This window comes from Zootermopsis nevadensis, unplaced genomic scaffold (genome assembly GCF_977971745.1).
Source record: "Zootermopsis nevadensis isolate Lab colony 2312 unplaced genomic scaffold, Znev_1.0 Znev_ptg000015l, whole genome shotgun sequence".
Taxonomy (NCBI): Eukaryota; Metazoa; Arthropoda; class Insecta; order Blattodea; family Termopsidae; genus Zootermopsis; species Zootermopsis nevadensis.
In genome coordinates, this window is record NW_028259147.1 from 8,497,310 (window position 1) to 8,513,334 (window position 16,025).

The window sequence follows — 16,025 nt, forward strand, 5'->3', positions numbered from 1 at the left end:
GATGTGGTTACATATGGTTACAAAGTACGCAGCAACCATATAAACTAATAATTTTATTTGTGATATCTGAAAGGAGGTAAAAAGGCGGGTGGTGATGAGAATTTTTGTTGTGTAGCTGTAGTTTCTATATAATTTGTGTGTTTGTTTGAACACAACTCGATCTCTTTAAAGTCTTTTATATTTGGTGAGGTAACTTAAGTCAAGTTAGAATTGTGTGTACACATATTGTGTCTATACTTTTGATATCAACAACACGAATCTTTTAGCGTCACTGACACTTGAAACATTCTATCCAGAGAAATACTACATAAACCTATAATTATACAGACTTGTTGATCCTGATATCTGTGTGTTATGTTATCGAACCTTGCGTGTTGTTTTCTTTAAATTAGATTAATCATAATCTACGATGGCAGACGTAGAATTCGTGATTCCTGCGAAAAAAGATGAGCTACTGCAAGGGGAGCCAGGCCAGTACACTGTTACTAATGTCTGCAACCTTCCTGAGTTATCAACTAAGCTTTCAGGTAATATGCCACTGTTTTGTTTATACAGCCCTGTAACATGTCACAGCCTTTTACCGCTTACAATTGTGGCAGTTAATGGTTTACATAATGTCTTACAGACAGAAGATATGTGATAAAAATCTCCAAAAAAACGCTTGTGTTAATGTTTGTTGCAAATGGGGTAAAGTTCAGTATGGACCTCAAGGTTCTTGGTTCACTCCTTTTTCTGTTTTATGTTAATGACTACCACTCAAAAGTAACAAAGTCTCTACACCTGTTCTGTCTGTTGAGGAAACTGTTGTGTGATCAGGTCCAAAACCTTTGGAAGGTATCATAGCACTTTGTTCATTTTCACAGTGTGGGCTGTCTTTTCCCCTTGTCTTCTCCATTATGGAAGTGACAGTATTGCTAGGGTAAGCCAAATTTCCAAATCATATTTCTCTGTAGACCTCTTCTCTTCATTATGTTTCATACATATTTAATGGGATTAAGGTCACAGTCATATTAAATTAGTATAGAAATGAAATAGCTCTGTACCAGAGGTCTGGCTTGTTTCTTCTTATTATTTACAGTAGTTCTTTGTCATGTAATTAAAGGGACTATTCACTGGCTTCACAAGTTCTGCCATTATTTTTGATATTTTAAGACATTGGAGCCCTAGTTACTAGGGTGCATTGTCCGTGAACATATTGCAGTTGGTGGATAAGTTCTTGATTAGTTTCCCATTTAATACTTTGAAACATGAAGTAAGCCTGTCTTTGTATCTGCTATCTAAAAATGTAAAGATTAAAATATATCTATATAAAAGGGGCAAAAGTATGAAGTTCATCTCCCTCTGCTACAGAGATCAAGAATTCTTTAAATGATACCTCTGTATTCGCAGTATACTTGTGTGGAGTAGTGTTAGACACGTATAACAGTTGAGCAAACTGGCTGAAATGGTAATGCATATAACTTCATTAATAAAGCACCATGTTTGAATCTTGCCTGAGACACCAATGATCCTGAGTCAGGATTTTTGTGGTTTTCTCAATTCCTTCTAGAAAATTCCAGGACATTTGGTGAAATAGGCCATACATAATTTCTCCCTAATCCTTTTAAAGCTTACTGAACACAGTTATCTTACATCATTTTATGCAAAATGAATTATGCAGTTGATACACCATTGTTAAATAGCTCCTTCAAGGGTTATAAATTCTTACTTTTATGTTTAGTAGTTAACGAATTTATCTGTTTTTACAGACTGCAGAAATGCTATTAGTGAAGTTGGTACTGACTTTATTCTCGACCATTTTGATTCCCTTTTCTCCGTGCTAGTTCACTTCAAACAAGCTGACTTATCTACATTGGCAAAAGGATGGAATGTCATTATGAAAGGTATGTGGTATTAATTACAAGAGGTTTCAGGTGGACCAGATATATAGAGCATATTTTTCTATTGCACAGATTTATAGTCTACAACTTGTGTGTGTGTGCATGCTGGAGTGTAAAGGTGTTCAGTTTGTTACGTCAAAGAAGTAAAAGGAATTGAAGCATATGTATGTTTAGTTTATTGACTATATTTTTAGTCATTCTGGCAGAAAACTGTATCTTCTGTTTATAGATGTCCCTCATATTGTTATGTTACAAACTTTTAGAAGTTTATGATTTTGCTTCTTTTGTGTTTTGTAAAGGATATGGTATGCTACAAAATAATTTGGCTCTACTGCTAGAAGAGGGTGACCTTGACTCTGATCTGCGATTTAAAACTGTGAATATTACAAAAATGGCAACATACATTTTGACACAAATGATGAGAGGCTTTGAAGAAAAACTGTCTCAGAAGTCAAGCAATGGAATTCTCATTGACATCGGAAAAGTAAGATTTTATACTGTACTTATTCAAATACATGAACTTCTGTGTATCATTTATTTTAAGGAAATTCGGTGGTGTAAGCAGTGTTATGCTTCTCATATAGTCACTCTTTATTTTAATTCTCTGTGCACCTATTTTCTCAAATCAGGCTCTAGTGACAAAGTTATGACAGCATGGAAGAAATAAAATTCCAAAATTTTGGTGAGATTTTCTCTGTTTCTGAAGCCTATCAGCACCAGCCAGTACCCTGTCATAGCTTGTATTTGGTGTGGTATGCTTAATGCTCATTGGTAAAAGGCTCCATGTCATAGGCTCTATACTTTATGTGGAATCTTTTTTACCCCTCGTGCGGAACAGGTTCAACAATAATCTATGGTGGATGGGACTGGCCAGTGATTGCTGGAGTTTACCTCAAGCTGAATAACTTGTTTCACCACTACATCTGGTCTCCCAAGGGGATGATGGGGGCAAGGCAGACTCCCAACATTTTGAGTCATATTCCGCACGAGGGCAAATTGGAAGTCTCTGTGAGTCATTTTGAAACCACAAGATGTTAGGAGGAGGATCTTGTTCAAAATCATGAAGTCTGACAGAGAAACTGTTTTGTCCTTTTCGCAGTACTGTGTTCTATTGGGTAACTGTTGGCCATTCTCTCACCTCTGTTTGTATGACCCATGTTTTAGTTGTAGCCTTGTTTAATTGTAGGGTTTATAGCATTTACTTATTTGCCATAGAAGTGTAATTTGTGTTGGTGGATTGTTCATGTTTGTCAGTTTGTATAAGTCATGTTTACATTGCCGTAATGTTATCTCTAGTCTTAGATTATGTAATGCTGTGCTGGTTATATGTTTAATTGTATCAAGTTCTGTGGTTTTCCCTTTCTTTTAGGTCTGACTGTCTTGCAACAATTGACTTATTTTTATAAGATCGTTGAGTAAGTTTGGATAGGAAAGAAAGATGTTCACATATAGCTTACATCTGAGTCCTTCCACCTTTTTGTTAGCAATATGCAATAGCATGTGTTGCTGCCATGTCTGTTGTTGCATGTGTCCTAGCCTTCCCTAAATAAACCTCCATGTCATATGTATAACCTGACCTGTCATAGTTTGTAAAGTCTTATTTAAAAATATTTGTTTCTTAGGAAAGTACTGTTGGGAATTACCCTCTCTTTGTAAAGTTCTGTAACTTTGTCCAAACCCAGATATATGGAAAGGTTGTAATACTTTGAGTAGGCATCATTGAGCAAGTCGGAAAGATATCTATGTTTTATTAGATTGTCATAGTTTGTGTCATTTTTCTTAATTGTGATTTGTACTGAATATGGTATTGGATATCAGTCTTTCATTGTATCCTCTTGAAGTTGTATAACTGTTTCTCTTTGGCACTCTTGGTCAGTACCTGTAAAGTGAGCCAGAGTAGCTCAGTCAGTATAGTGACTGACTATGGACTGGATGACCGGGGTTCGATCCCTGACAGGTAGAGGATTTTTCCTCTAGCCTCTGCATCCAGACCAGCTCTGAGGCCTACCCAGCCTCCTGTCTAATGGATAGTGGGGTCCTTTCCCCAGGGCCTGGGATGTGATGCTTACCACTCACCCCTGTCTAGTGCCGAGGTTAAGAATGAGTGGGAGCTATGCTACCTCTCCCCCAAGTGCCTACATGGTATATAGTGGGACAGGTTTACTTTACTTATTTTTTCAGTATCTGTAAATGTCATTTTGCATTGCCTGGCAATGATATTTAAATAACTGCAGGACAGAATGCCTGAAGAAGATCATCACCATGATTACAAAAACCACCATTCATAGATTGATATAGGATTAACATCTGATTTCTTTAATTTTCAAGGGCCGCAGAAAGAATAACAAGAATACTGAGTATGATGCTTTTAACTGGGAAGGAAAAAGGCATAGTGCCTTGGTCCTGCTATACAATCTTTTACAGCTTCCATTAAATAAATTATGGGAACCTCCTATAGCTGAGGAAGAATTTGTCAAGTAAGTGGATTTTTTATGAGTGGAAGTAATTAGTAAGTATGTATTGCAATAAACAGTAATTATTTAGGTCTGTACTGTGTTTGACCTTTTGATGAGAATATGAGCTTTTTTAAAATTAGTTTTTCACTGATTTATAAAAAAAGGTGATAAAACTGACTAATAATTATCAAGGAATATCTTTGTCATTACTTATAATTTTGCCCAACATTCTTCTCTTATGGTTAACTTCATATCTAGACAAAATTACACAGTATTAGCAGTGTCAACATAATAGATAATCTCTGTTCAGATATTCTGAACTGGTCAGATACTGTGGTAAAAATGGAAGTACAGTGGGGAAGTACATAATTTTTTATAGATTTCAGGAAAGCCTGTGGTTCATTTAGAAAAGAAGTATTATACAACATTCTCATTTCTCACATTAAGGGAGGATCATAGACTGAGGGTACTGCCAAACACAGTGAGAACATTTGGACATATGAGGGAGAAAGTGGCAGGAGACTGGGGAAATTGCATAATTAGGAGCTTCATAATTTGTACTTTTTTACTATTTATTTATGATTTATTAATGATGATGTCAGTAACTCAGACTGTATAACATTGGATGATGGTATGATTAATGTGATGAACAGAAAGAATGTGGAAGGGGTTTTGGCCTAATTTATGTTATATTCTGGCATTTGCCTGGAGGGACTAGGAAAACCATGGAAATCTTCAGTCAAGAGCAGCCAGTATATAGGTTGAGGTATGATTCAAGATAAGGTGGGAGAGGTCAGATATCAAGAAGATGAAATCGAAGCGGATGAGGAGGACAGATCTTGTAGCATGAATGGGAGAGATGGAAGGGCATGCAGGACTTTGGCCAGGAAACCTCAAAAGAAGAAACCATTTGGGATACCTTGGTATAAAGTGGGAGAATTTGGACTGGATATAGGAACCAGTGGCAGGCTTTTGTGAACACTAATAAACCTTTGAGTTTCATAATAGATGTTTTCAATGATATGGCGTACCACCCATTTTAACAGATTTCTTTGACCTGCTCTGAATAAAAGGTTTCTAGGCTGTTTGATGTGAAGTGATGTCTCTAGTCCATTGTTCCATGACTGACTATGGCTCAACAGCCCGAAGCTGAGCCTTGGCCTCCTCCCAAGTGGGAGGTTTCTTTGTCTTTGAAATGCACATTTATGAGTAGTGAGTGACAAGCCCACTGCCTCTGCACAATTTCTATTCAATCCTGATTTGTCTGCCAGAGCCATCTTGTAGTGAATCAGGAGAGGCTTGGGTGAGAATTGGCCGCTGAATTTTGCTTATGAAACATCTTGTTCATGCTCGTAAGGTTCTTTTACATGCCGTAAATCTACAACATGGGACCACCAACTTTACTTCCCCTCCGAAGGAAATTGTGCTAAGGACTTATATCACCCTTAAAAATTCATTGGCCTTGGCCTGGTTTGAAGCCGCAAGCCTAGGGTCCATTGGTGAGCACGCTAACCACAAGTACACCGAGTGCAACCCATTATCCCATAGGTCACAAAATTTGACATTCCTATAAGCTGTAAATAACAAAATTCATGTGAAACCTAATTGTTGTTTTTGCTTATAGTCTTATTGCTGATTGCTGCTATAAAGCTCTTGAAGATCCTGGTATTTCAGCAGCCAAGATGAAATACATGCGGGAAACAATATTTCAGGTGCTGGGAATACTGATCAAACGCTACAGTCATGGCCTGAGCTGCACTATCAAGATAGTTCATGTAAGTACTTGGGTTTCTTCTGGAGTTTCTGGAGTGATTTAAGGCATTTCTTTGAAATGCTTGTTTTTACTCAGGTCTCAAGAAATTCCCTGTTTTTATGTAACCTGATGTTTTATTGCCATGTTCATAGAAACCTACCACTGAACCCTCTCTTGAGCCAGATGAATCCAGCTCACAGCTGCACATCCCGTTTTTGAAGGTTTATTTCAATGTTATCCTCCCATCTCTGTCTACATCTCCTAAAGATTCTCTTCCCTTAAGTCTTTCTGATAATTTTTATTAATACAAATGACAAAGATTCTTATTATTTCTTTGGTCCTTGTCTATTTATCCCTATGTCTTTTTCAACATTTTAATGTAAACACAATTTAGTGCGCTCATCCTGTAGAGTGAGTTTTATTATTTTATTTTAATTTTCTGATTTTTAGGTAAGACACAAGGTAAAATATTCTAAGCTGAATAATAGTTGGCATTTTGAATTTGCTCATAATTTCATAATGAAGTTAATAATAATTTGGTTTATTAATGTCATTTCCAAATACTTGAAGTCTGCCTTATTTTCAAAGGATTTATTAGCTATTATATTTTGATTTTGTCCTGTGTTCTGGTGGTGAGTTTATAGCTGTGTTGTACATGGATCTGTAATTTGTATTGAGCATGGTATTACTACTTTTTAGTTCCCAAAGTCTCACGAATGCTTTTTTCTTCTTCTGGAATCCTGTTTATTTTTTGGAACCTTGTTAATGAGCCTTGTATGTTTGCCCTTCCATTCCATTTTAATTATTTTTTGTTAATATTATAAACCCTGATTTTAAGTATCTTGCTTTTGGAGGAAACCCATCTGTTGTAACACTTGTTTTGTCATAATAATACAACGTGGCTGCTGTGTGATCTTGTGGTGTAAGAACAATGATAGTGTAGTACTTATAAATTAGTGAAGAAAGTTGTTTTTGGTTTTGTGTGTACAACTAAAGTTTTGCGTTCAATGTTGCTCTTTGCCTGGATTTGATCATCCTTTGTTTAAACTTCTAAAATAAGACCACTATATTTTGGGAGCCAGCCTGCTCCCATCTTTAGGTGAAAATAACCTTTTCTGGTGTTATTATCATTCCCCATTCAGGCTGTGTATGTAGTCAGTCACTTTTATTTTACTACTGTAACAATAATAAGGGACCAGTGTAAACCACAGATTCCTCACTGTGTAATATCTAGTATTACTTAATTTATCCCAAATAGGTAAAAATATTTTCTTGAGCACATCATTTTCTAACACTTTCTTCAAAGTAAGAGGAATAATTTTACATATCTTTCTCTGTACTGATTTAGAAAGTAGCCTGGTTATGAACAGGGTAAAAAGTAATTTGGTTGGGACTCTAATGTGAAGGTGTGATCCAGTATACCATATCTGAAAACTGTGTTAGTGGAAACAGAAGAGATTTGCATATTTATGTACATGTTTCAGTTGTTGAAGCTGTATGAGCATTTGGTAAGTCCATTAGCTCAAGGTGTTGTGCAGCTGGTGCAGGAATTTGGTTGCCGGACTATTATTCGTGAGTTGGTACGTGAAATTAGTGACACAGACAGCTCTGATCTGATGCAAGATACATCTGGTGCGAGAGCATATTCACAGTTCCTTGTGGAAGTTGCCGAGAGAGTTCCAGAGCTTATAGTGCCAGCTATCAGTTCCCTTGCTGTGCATCTTGAAGGAGAGGTATGCTTAACTTCTTAGTGCTGGTCTCTCAAGACAATAGATACTGTGCTCTACGAACACATTTGCAATATGCACCCTGTTTTAAAGCTGAAAATACAGTTTTGGTGGTCATGTGATATCTGTGGGTGACAGCCATTGAAATGAGAGAAATGACAGAAAGAAATGTAGTTTGCACCAGCTTCTCCTATTATTTGTCAGAATGTTATTTGTTTGTGTGACAAACCCCTTTAGTACTGCTCATGTTTTGTTAGCCTGCAATAATTTTTTCAGAATGATTGTGATGTTTATGTCTGTCCCCCCACCCTCCTCATTCCAGTGATAATGTGGTTTGTGGTTTGCCTATACAGATTATTTTGTGCATCTACTCTTACTGGCTACTGCTGAAGGTAAATTTGTGTTTAAAAGCTTTTATTCCTGTAACCCCTCTACCAGTTTCCATAAACTCCACTGCCAAAACTGATGTGCAACCTTGTAGACAATTTTTTTAACTTTCCATTATTTCAGGCAGTTTCATTTATCCAGTCTTCTCTGAAGCTCTTGTTTGGAAAATTGTCTCTGAAATATTTGAATCTTTACTCTGTGTCAAAAACTGTAATGCATCATTTTCAAATCAACCATGATACAGACCTATTATATTGTCATAAAATAAATGTCACAGCTTATTTTGACAAATGTAGTGAGTACAAAATGAAAGATGTAATACTCTATGTGTAAAACATTTGTTTAAATGGTTGTGAAATAAACTGAAGTGCTGGAATTCCAGGATTTTACCACTTTCTGTTATAGCATGGGATTCACTATTCAGTAACGCTATATTCTGTTCTCCACTCATGCAAAAAGCACTGCAACATTTCTTTCTTTTTTCCCCCCAGTCTCCAGCAATGAGAATGTGTGTCTTAGGAATAATGGGAGAAATAGTTCTGCGTATGCTGAGTGCAGAGGATTTAGAAGAGAGTTCACGTAATATGCGAGATCAGTTCCTTGATCACCTTGAGGATCATTTACATGATGTTAATGCATTTGTAAGGGTGAAGGTAAGATTAAAGTACTATAAGGAAGTATAGTTAAAACTATGAGCTTTTCACAGCAGTGAGAACTTATATTGTGGTGTTCTGGATTATGACATGTAGTTTTGTAGGTGGTTACCAGTGTTTTTGAGGAGCCTGTTACTATGAAATGTTGGTAATAATCTCCTGCAAAGCTGCACCAACACTATAACTCAGAAGACCACAGTACAAATAGGTAGAAAAAAATCCTCATGTAATTCTTCATCTGTCAATTAACTTTTTGAGTTCTGCAAGGTATGCTAGTTCTGCCATGATCTGACTTGGCCCATGGTTAGAGACTGTTTTTTTTACTGTTGCATATAATTGAAATATGATAAAAGATGACAGATAAATGCAAAGTATTTAGTTTTGTATACTTCCTGGTTCTTAATTTGAACACAAAGAACTTGAGATGTGTTATTCAGTTTTTATGAAACAATCTGGCAATTCTATAGGCTGTAGAACTTTGTCTTGGCAGTAAAAGAGTTAAACTGAACATTGCGTTTGAATGGTTAGCACTCCTGGTAGCCATTTTAGAAATTTGTGTGGTTGCCATATTGATATTATTGATGGAAGGGATCAGTTGATTGAAGATTAAGGGCACGTGCGATGTAGTAATATCATTAATCTTTATTTCCATATGATATTAAATAGGCTGAAAAGGGTATGATACGTGAAGGTGAGAATGTTATCTGAATAAGAAAAATTGTTTGAGATTTTTTGTTTACCATGTCTGACCTTTACATGAGGTGTCAACCAAATGCACCACAGTATATGATACTGAAGGATACAAACGTTAAACTTTTAATTTTGTGGACTAAGTATTTTTAATTTGAACACTAATGTAAATGCACCTTTCCAGGTTCTTCAAATATGGCAACGTCTCTGCCAAGAGAAGTCTATTCCCTTATCACGACAGAGTCAAGTGTTGAAACTGGTTGTAGGTCGCCTTCATGACAAGAGTTGCAATGTAAAAAAAAATGCCATGCATTTGGTGACTGCATTTCTCGAAGGAAATCCATTTGCAGCTAAGGTTTGTTGTCCTGCTTTATTTTGAGGCATCTCATGACATTGGATGTGTGTGTATATTACCTTTGATTCCTAGTGCTGATGTAATTTATGCAGAATTGAAACATTAGAACTAAGCATAGGTTTTGTTTATTTCTTGATAAACAAATGCTATAAAATAATCAGGTAAAAATTACAGTAGACAAAATAGTTATCCAGTGTTTAATTAAAGCATCATCCCTTGAAGACATATAGGAAAGTGAAATTACAGCTTCACATTTTTTTTATATTGGCATTAGATGGAAGTTAGTTTCATGCTCAGCCTGCTTTATCCCAATGAAGTATTTCCTAATACGTATTGGATATGAGGCTGAGTAGACCACAGAGCCAGTGTAAACATTGGTAAAGAGAAAAATTTATGCTCCTGCTGGGAACAGAACCCTGTCTGTCAGCCTCTAGTTTCTCGTCAATATACTAACTGAAGTGCATTGTGTTACATTTTACCAGTTAAGTTTAAAGGAGCTTCAGTCACAACTGCAAGTAGAGATGAAGTCCCTAGAAACGCTTAAAGGGAAGAGTGGCAGCGAGGCTTCCAGAAGAAAGCATGTTACTGAGCTAAAGAGGGAACAAATGTGGCTTGATCGTGAACAAGAAATTGCCAAAGTTATTGAAGATGTCTTACATACAGGTAATAGTAGTGAGTGGAGATTAAGGAAAACTTCAATTTACTATGCAGAATCATTGGCACAACCAATTTTTTAACATATTTGGAAAGCGTTGCATAAAAGAAATTTTTTCCAGCGGTTTCTAATGAGGTACATATTCTTTCCATAGCTTTCTACACTAACAGCACTTGCCAGTTTTGTTTTTTAAGCTATTTGAAGCTGGTGGTTTATAAAGATACCACCCTCTGTGCCTTCTAGTCTAGGAAAATGAAGTCCACTGTGAGTGGCTTACCATCTTTAAATGTTAGCCAGTGAGAAATGTTTATCTTGTAATATCATCTAAATTCTGTCTTCAGTTTGGTAGGGCAGGATTCATAAACCTTTGCCACAACACAAAAACAAATGATCATTTTCTGTAATTTAGCTACATTGTTTCTTTTGGGTGGATCATGTATTGCCACTAAATAGGAGCTGTCTCTATTACACTCTTACAACAGAAAACTGTTTTGGAGTTAGTTCCATTTCATAGTGTTACTAAAGGAGTAAACATAATTGTGTTCTAATTTATTTATTTAAATTAGTCGCTCAGGTGGGTGGTTGAATGTTAAATAACTAAATTATGCTTCGAATGTTAACTCATGTTGCAGTAAATGTGTCTGGAAACTACTCATTTTTATAGCTTGTTCCATTATGAGTTGTGTCACTTGACTATTGAATGGGGGTTGAAACTTTTGCGATTTAGCATTTGTGTAGTTTTAGTGTCCAGACTTAATTATGGCAAACATCCTTCCCTCTTCCATTAATCCATTCATTTGGAAGATTTGTTTTACATTTACATTAATATTTATTATAATGTAATTTTATTATAAAAAATTAATGTTTGGGTTGTAGTTGAGTTGAATGGAGTAACATTTCACTGTACATTGTTGTACTTCATGTTTAATTCCTTGTGTGAATTTTCTTTCTTCTGCTTTTTGTAGGTTCATCAGAGGATGAGCCAGTTACCCAAATATTGACTCAGAACTCTCTCTCTGAGTCATTTGAAGAGATTCGTTTGAAGCTTGGTCAAAAGCAATACTTGGATGCATATTATCTTTTACGCAATGCAGAAAAGCAATTTCCTGGTGCCCAGGAGCTTAGGTATGCATACTGAAATATTACCTTTTGTGCTATTTATACTGTTTCTTAGCTTTTTTTGTTTGTCAAGTTTTTTCTTTGTTAAATGTATATTATTTTAGTTAACACAATTTAGAAGGTCTATGTCTACAAAGTAACACAAGTGGTACCTTAGAGAACTTTGTTTGACAGTAGATACTGTGATATGTATTCTGCTGGACATTAAACAAATGACTGACATCCTCTTTGAACTGCTATAAAAATTAGCCCCCCAAAAATGTTGAGGTCAGATGAAAGTTGAGGCTGCACTGGGCATGCTATATACCAGATATTGTCATGGTGCAATGATATGTCAGGTGGTATTGGAGGTCCATTACTCCACAAAATCTCACATTTTAGGCATAAGAGTGTTAGTCCATGTGTTTATGAGAACTGATACTGAAGTTTAAGATTACTTACAGCAATTTTGAATCAAAATTTTATGTTGCATGTCATTGTTTAGGTGTGACATGGATTTGCCAAGCCAGGTGGGTTACTTTCTGAACCTTCTCCATAAAATATTTGTGGAATGTAACTCTTCAGGAGAAAGTTCCCAACAGAGCAGCCAGAGTGAGGCAAGGCCTGACACCACTTCTCAGGAGAGTGGAGAAGCATCTGTGTTTGAATTTGACAGTGCCATGGAATCTCAGCAAACAGTTGTGCAGTATCTCAAAGTGAGTGCTACTTTCAGTTGCCACTGGCAACCTTTCAGTTTGTGATCATTTTCACCATTTGAATCTTGTTTGGTGTGACCTGGAGTGCTATTTATATTTTGTTTAACAGAGGTAGGATATCAGTTTACTGTTTACTTTTTTAATGGCTGCCCCAACTATTTACAGTTTTTGTTCCTGTACCTTGCTGCTAATTAACATTTATCTGAGAGAAAAATTCTTGAGCTACTTGTTTAGAAATTTCATATGGTTTAATCCATTTCTTCAAAGTTTTTTTATGAGGTAATTTTCCTAGCAATAAAATAACACACCAAATAGAAGCTCATCATAAGGGTGATTATTGTCCTGATGATGGAGGCAACAAACACCTCTGAAACATAGGTCAGTATCTGCCAGAGTACATGGGCAAGAACCCAGAAAACAGCCATCCTTATAGTTGCTACCATGAGAACCTGAGATCTCATGATTTTTATCATCATCATTATGATTTTGTTTTTTGTTGTTGTTGTTCCTCAGGATACCATAACATTTGTGCAGCTTGTATCTAGCGCTGTTCCAGTGATCTGTCAGCTGCTTCATTCTCGGCAAACTACTGATGTTATAGAGGCAGTAGATTTCTTCACATCTGCATATAAGTTTGGCTTGGCTGAGGCTATAGTTGGAGTTCAGCAAATGTTGGTCCTGATATGGTCACAAGATCAGGCTGTTCGAGATGCAGTGGCTGTTGCATACAAAAAGTTATATCTCAACACAGAAAGTACTACACCAAGGTATACGTATAATTTTAATCTTTTCAATGCTAGATTTGTAAATGGCTTCTCTGGAATTGAATGAATTATGTAAAGTAGTATTTTCATGTTTGTTGTCTTTATTATTACACGAGGAATCACTTGCATATTTAGATTCATTCTCTTTCATTAAAACTGGTATGTGAATTTTTCCTTCAAGACATTCTAAAATGTAATTTTTACAGAATTTCTTGGATACTGTGATGCGAGCAACAGATTTATGAAACTAATGATTATTTAAAATACTGTGGCTTGAACATGAACTAACATAATTTAAATTATTCATGAAAAATTACAAGCTTTTGGTTAATTATAGACAAGTAAGAGTAAGTTAAATTCACATGGTGTGACAACAGCAGCAAATAGGTTGGTGAACTAGATCCACATTTAAATGTCACACAGTTGTAGCTATAACAGGCAAGTCAGGAAAGGCTAGATATAAATTTGATAGTTGGAGTTTGATTTCAGACAGACACTGAAAACTGTTCCGTTCACCATATCAATACTAAGCAGGTTAGCTCAAGTAGGGATGATTCTGACCTGTATTTCAGAGGTACCATATCCAATTCAAGTCTTAGCCAGGATATCACTTATCCTGACTGAACGTTTTTATGTTTCCCCTTTTGATTTGATTTCATATCTTCAGCGAGAGACCAGCCAAGTGCTGTACCACATGTAGAATCCAAGTACGGACTATTTTTATGATTATGTGCTAACCAGTTGGGTGTGCCCTCACTTCATTGGTGGTGATGTGTGATATAATATGGTGATTGTAAAGGGACAGTCAGAGTGCTTGGAGGGAAACTTGTGTTAGTGTCACATTTTCTACTTGAAATTACGTGTGGGATTGAATCTGGGCCGGTGTCTTGATAAACCAATATCTAACCTAAACTAAGGCACAGTCTTCCCTTTCAGTTTAACATACACAATCAGTGTCATGTGTTAGACTTTGGTTTATGACTGTTCTCTTATGAAATCTGAATTTGAATCTTCCAGGTTGACTTAGGTTATATTGTTTATTTCAATAGGCTTCATGCTGTGCAAGTGGTGAAAAATTTGAGTGGACTGCTAAAAATTGTGAATGTGGGGCAGCATGCAGCTTTCGAAGAACTTGTCAAGAACTGGGTTGCAAATGGTTCCGTAGATAAAGCCTGCATACAGGTACATTACATAAGTATTTAGTAATGCTTACAGTTATGACAGAATTGTAGTTTGTATTTTATGCATTATGTTATCCATTGTTTGATTTGAGTCTGAAACAAGTATTCATATGTATCAGTGAAATCCTTTTTTGTACAGGTGATGTGGGAACGGTTTTCACTTACCATACCTGATACATCAGAGGAAGATAGTCTAGCAGCCCTAGTACTGTTAGGAATGGTAGCAAGGTAAGTATTTTGCGATTTTTTGTCAGTCTGGAATTTACTTTTGTTGGCTTCGGAGAGAAAATGTATGTATTTAGCTGTATCGTTTAAATGTTACGTATTTTAGTGACTATATGGCCTCTGAAAGACAGACTTGATTCCAGACAGGAGTAAGAGATTTTTATCTTACCTACCACATCCAGACCAATTTTGGGGTTTACCCAGCTTCCTTTCCATTGGGTACCAGGGAAATTCTTTTTGTGGGTATAAAATGAACAGGGTTTGAAGCTTACTACTCACCATCTAGTGCTGAGGACAAGAAAGAGTGGTGCTATACCTCAACTTCCTCATGTCTTCGTGACATGTTGTTTAGTTAAGTACCAGGGACGACTTTATCATGGTTTGTTCATACCTATAGTTTGATTAGATGAGACATTTATTATATGTGATTTAGTACGAACAGTTGATCATTTAAATTTCTTAAAAACTTAAGAATTATTTTATATGGATGTGAAAACATCATCTTTTATATTGAGAGAAGAATGTAAATTACTGCTAGTATTTTAAAAGAAATAGCCCAGGAAATTAATTTGGTCCTAAAAGGAATGAAATAAGTGGGTAATTTAAGATGCCACATGAGTAACTTCAGATTACTGTATTTTAATATTGTAATCAAATCTAGTAGTCTACAATGGGATGGGCATCTAGTTGTGATGGGGAAATAAGAGAAGCACACTGAAGTTTGGTGGGAAACTTCTTGGAAAGCAACCACCTAGAAAATTGAGGAGGTGGTGGGAGGATAACATTAAGGTGGACTTCAGCAAAATAGGCTGTGAGGATGGGAGATGGATGAAACCAGTTCAGGGTCCTCTTCAGTGGTGGCCTCTGGTAGAGTTTTAATTTATGTAAGGCTCTTTTCTGAAAACCTGAAGGTTAATAAAGTGAATTTACACTAGTATCATATGTACTTCTGGGGTGCTTGACTGTTTGTGCTTTACTGTGAGTTCTGTATAGTGAAATGGCAGGTTATAAATAAGGGAAGTTAAAGTGGCTTATTAGATTGTATTTTATTCTACATCAGAGTAATCGGTGCTCTAACCAAATTGATAGAAGTTTTACTTATCTAATGTGAGCTGTTTTGATTCCGTATAAAATTAAGTTTCTGTATTAATGTGTGAATTTTGTTGCTGTCATCTTATTGGCAAGTGACAGGCTCACATTTTTTAATGTTTCATGTTCATGAAATTGGTGGATTTAAGCATTTTAATAAGGTAAATTGTTTAATTGTTTTGTTTCAGAGCTGAGGTGCACACTGTGTCAAGTAATATCCCGGTGTTAGTTGGTATTGGATTTGGAGAAAGAGGGGTGAGGAATTATAGACTGGTTAAAGAAACTTGCCAAGTTCTGCTGAAACTGGTTGCAAGGAAACCACCAACAAACTCACCAACTCCACCACTTAGGTAAATATTGGTGACAGTTTGTCATTATTACCTGTGTATGTTACAA

The 16,025-nt window shown here is 36.1% G+C and overlaps 1 protein-coding gene across 6 annotated transcripts in view; it reads left to right on the top strand.

The window, feature by feature from the left end:
- The window catches only part of Cap-D2 (CAP-D2 condensin subunit), a 63,377-nt gene that overhangs the window by 26,217 nt on the left and 21,135 nt on the right, over nucleotides 1-16,025 (top strand). For 2 of the 6 annotated variants that reach the window (XM_087349183.1, XM_022071137.2), the window contains 15 exons: nucleotides 393-527; nucleotides 1,749-1,883; nucleotides 2,180-2,364; nucleotides 4,209-4,357; nucleotides 5,961-6,111; nucleotides 7,574-7,822; nucleotides 8,695-8,856; nucleotides 9,731-9,901; nucleotides 10,384-10,564; nucleotides 11,522-11,681; nucleotides 12,160-12,370; nucleotides 12,884-13,137; nucleotides 14,184-14,316; nucleotides 14,455-14,543; nucleotides 15,818-15,979. In XM_087349183.1, coding sequence (XP_087205309.1) covers nucleotides 410-527; nucleotides 1,749-1,883; nucleotides 2,180-2,364; nucleotides 4,209-4,357; nucleotides 5,961-6,111; nucleotides 7,574-7,822; nucleotides 8,695-8,856; nucleotides 9,731-9,901; nucleotides 10,384-10,564; nucleotides 11,522-11,681; nucleotides 12,160-12,370; nucleotides 12,884-13,137; nucleotides 14,184-14,316; nucleotides 14,455-14,543; nucleotides 15,818-15,979 — 2,510 coding nt within the window. In that variant the 5' untranslated portion in view covers nucleotides 393-409. Of the gene's footprint in view, nucleotides 1-4; nucleotides 25-81; nucleotides 190-392; nucleotides 528-863; nucleotides 920-1,748; nucleotides 1,884-2,179; nucleotides 2,365-2,718; nucleotides 2,889-4,208; nucleotides 4,358-5,960; nucleotides 6,112-7,573; nucleotides 7,823-8,694; nucleotides 8,857-9,730; nucleotides 9,902-10,383; nucleotides 10,565-11,521; nucleotides 11,682-12,159; nucleotides 12,371-12,883; nucleotides 13,138-14,183; nucleotides 14,317-14,454; nucleotides 14,544-15,817; nucleotides 15,980-16,025 lie in introns of those variants that run through there. The other 4 variants (XM_022071140.2, XM_022071135.2, XM_022071142.2 and 1 more) reach the window with 4 other exon arrangements.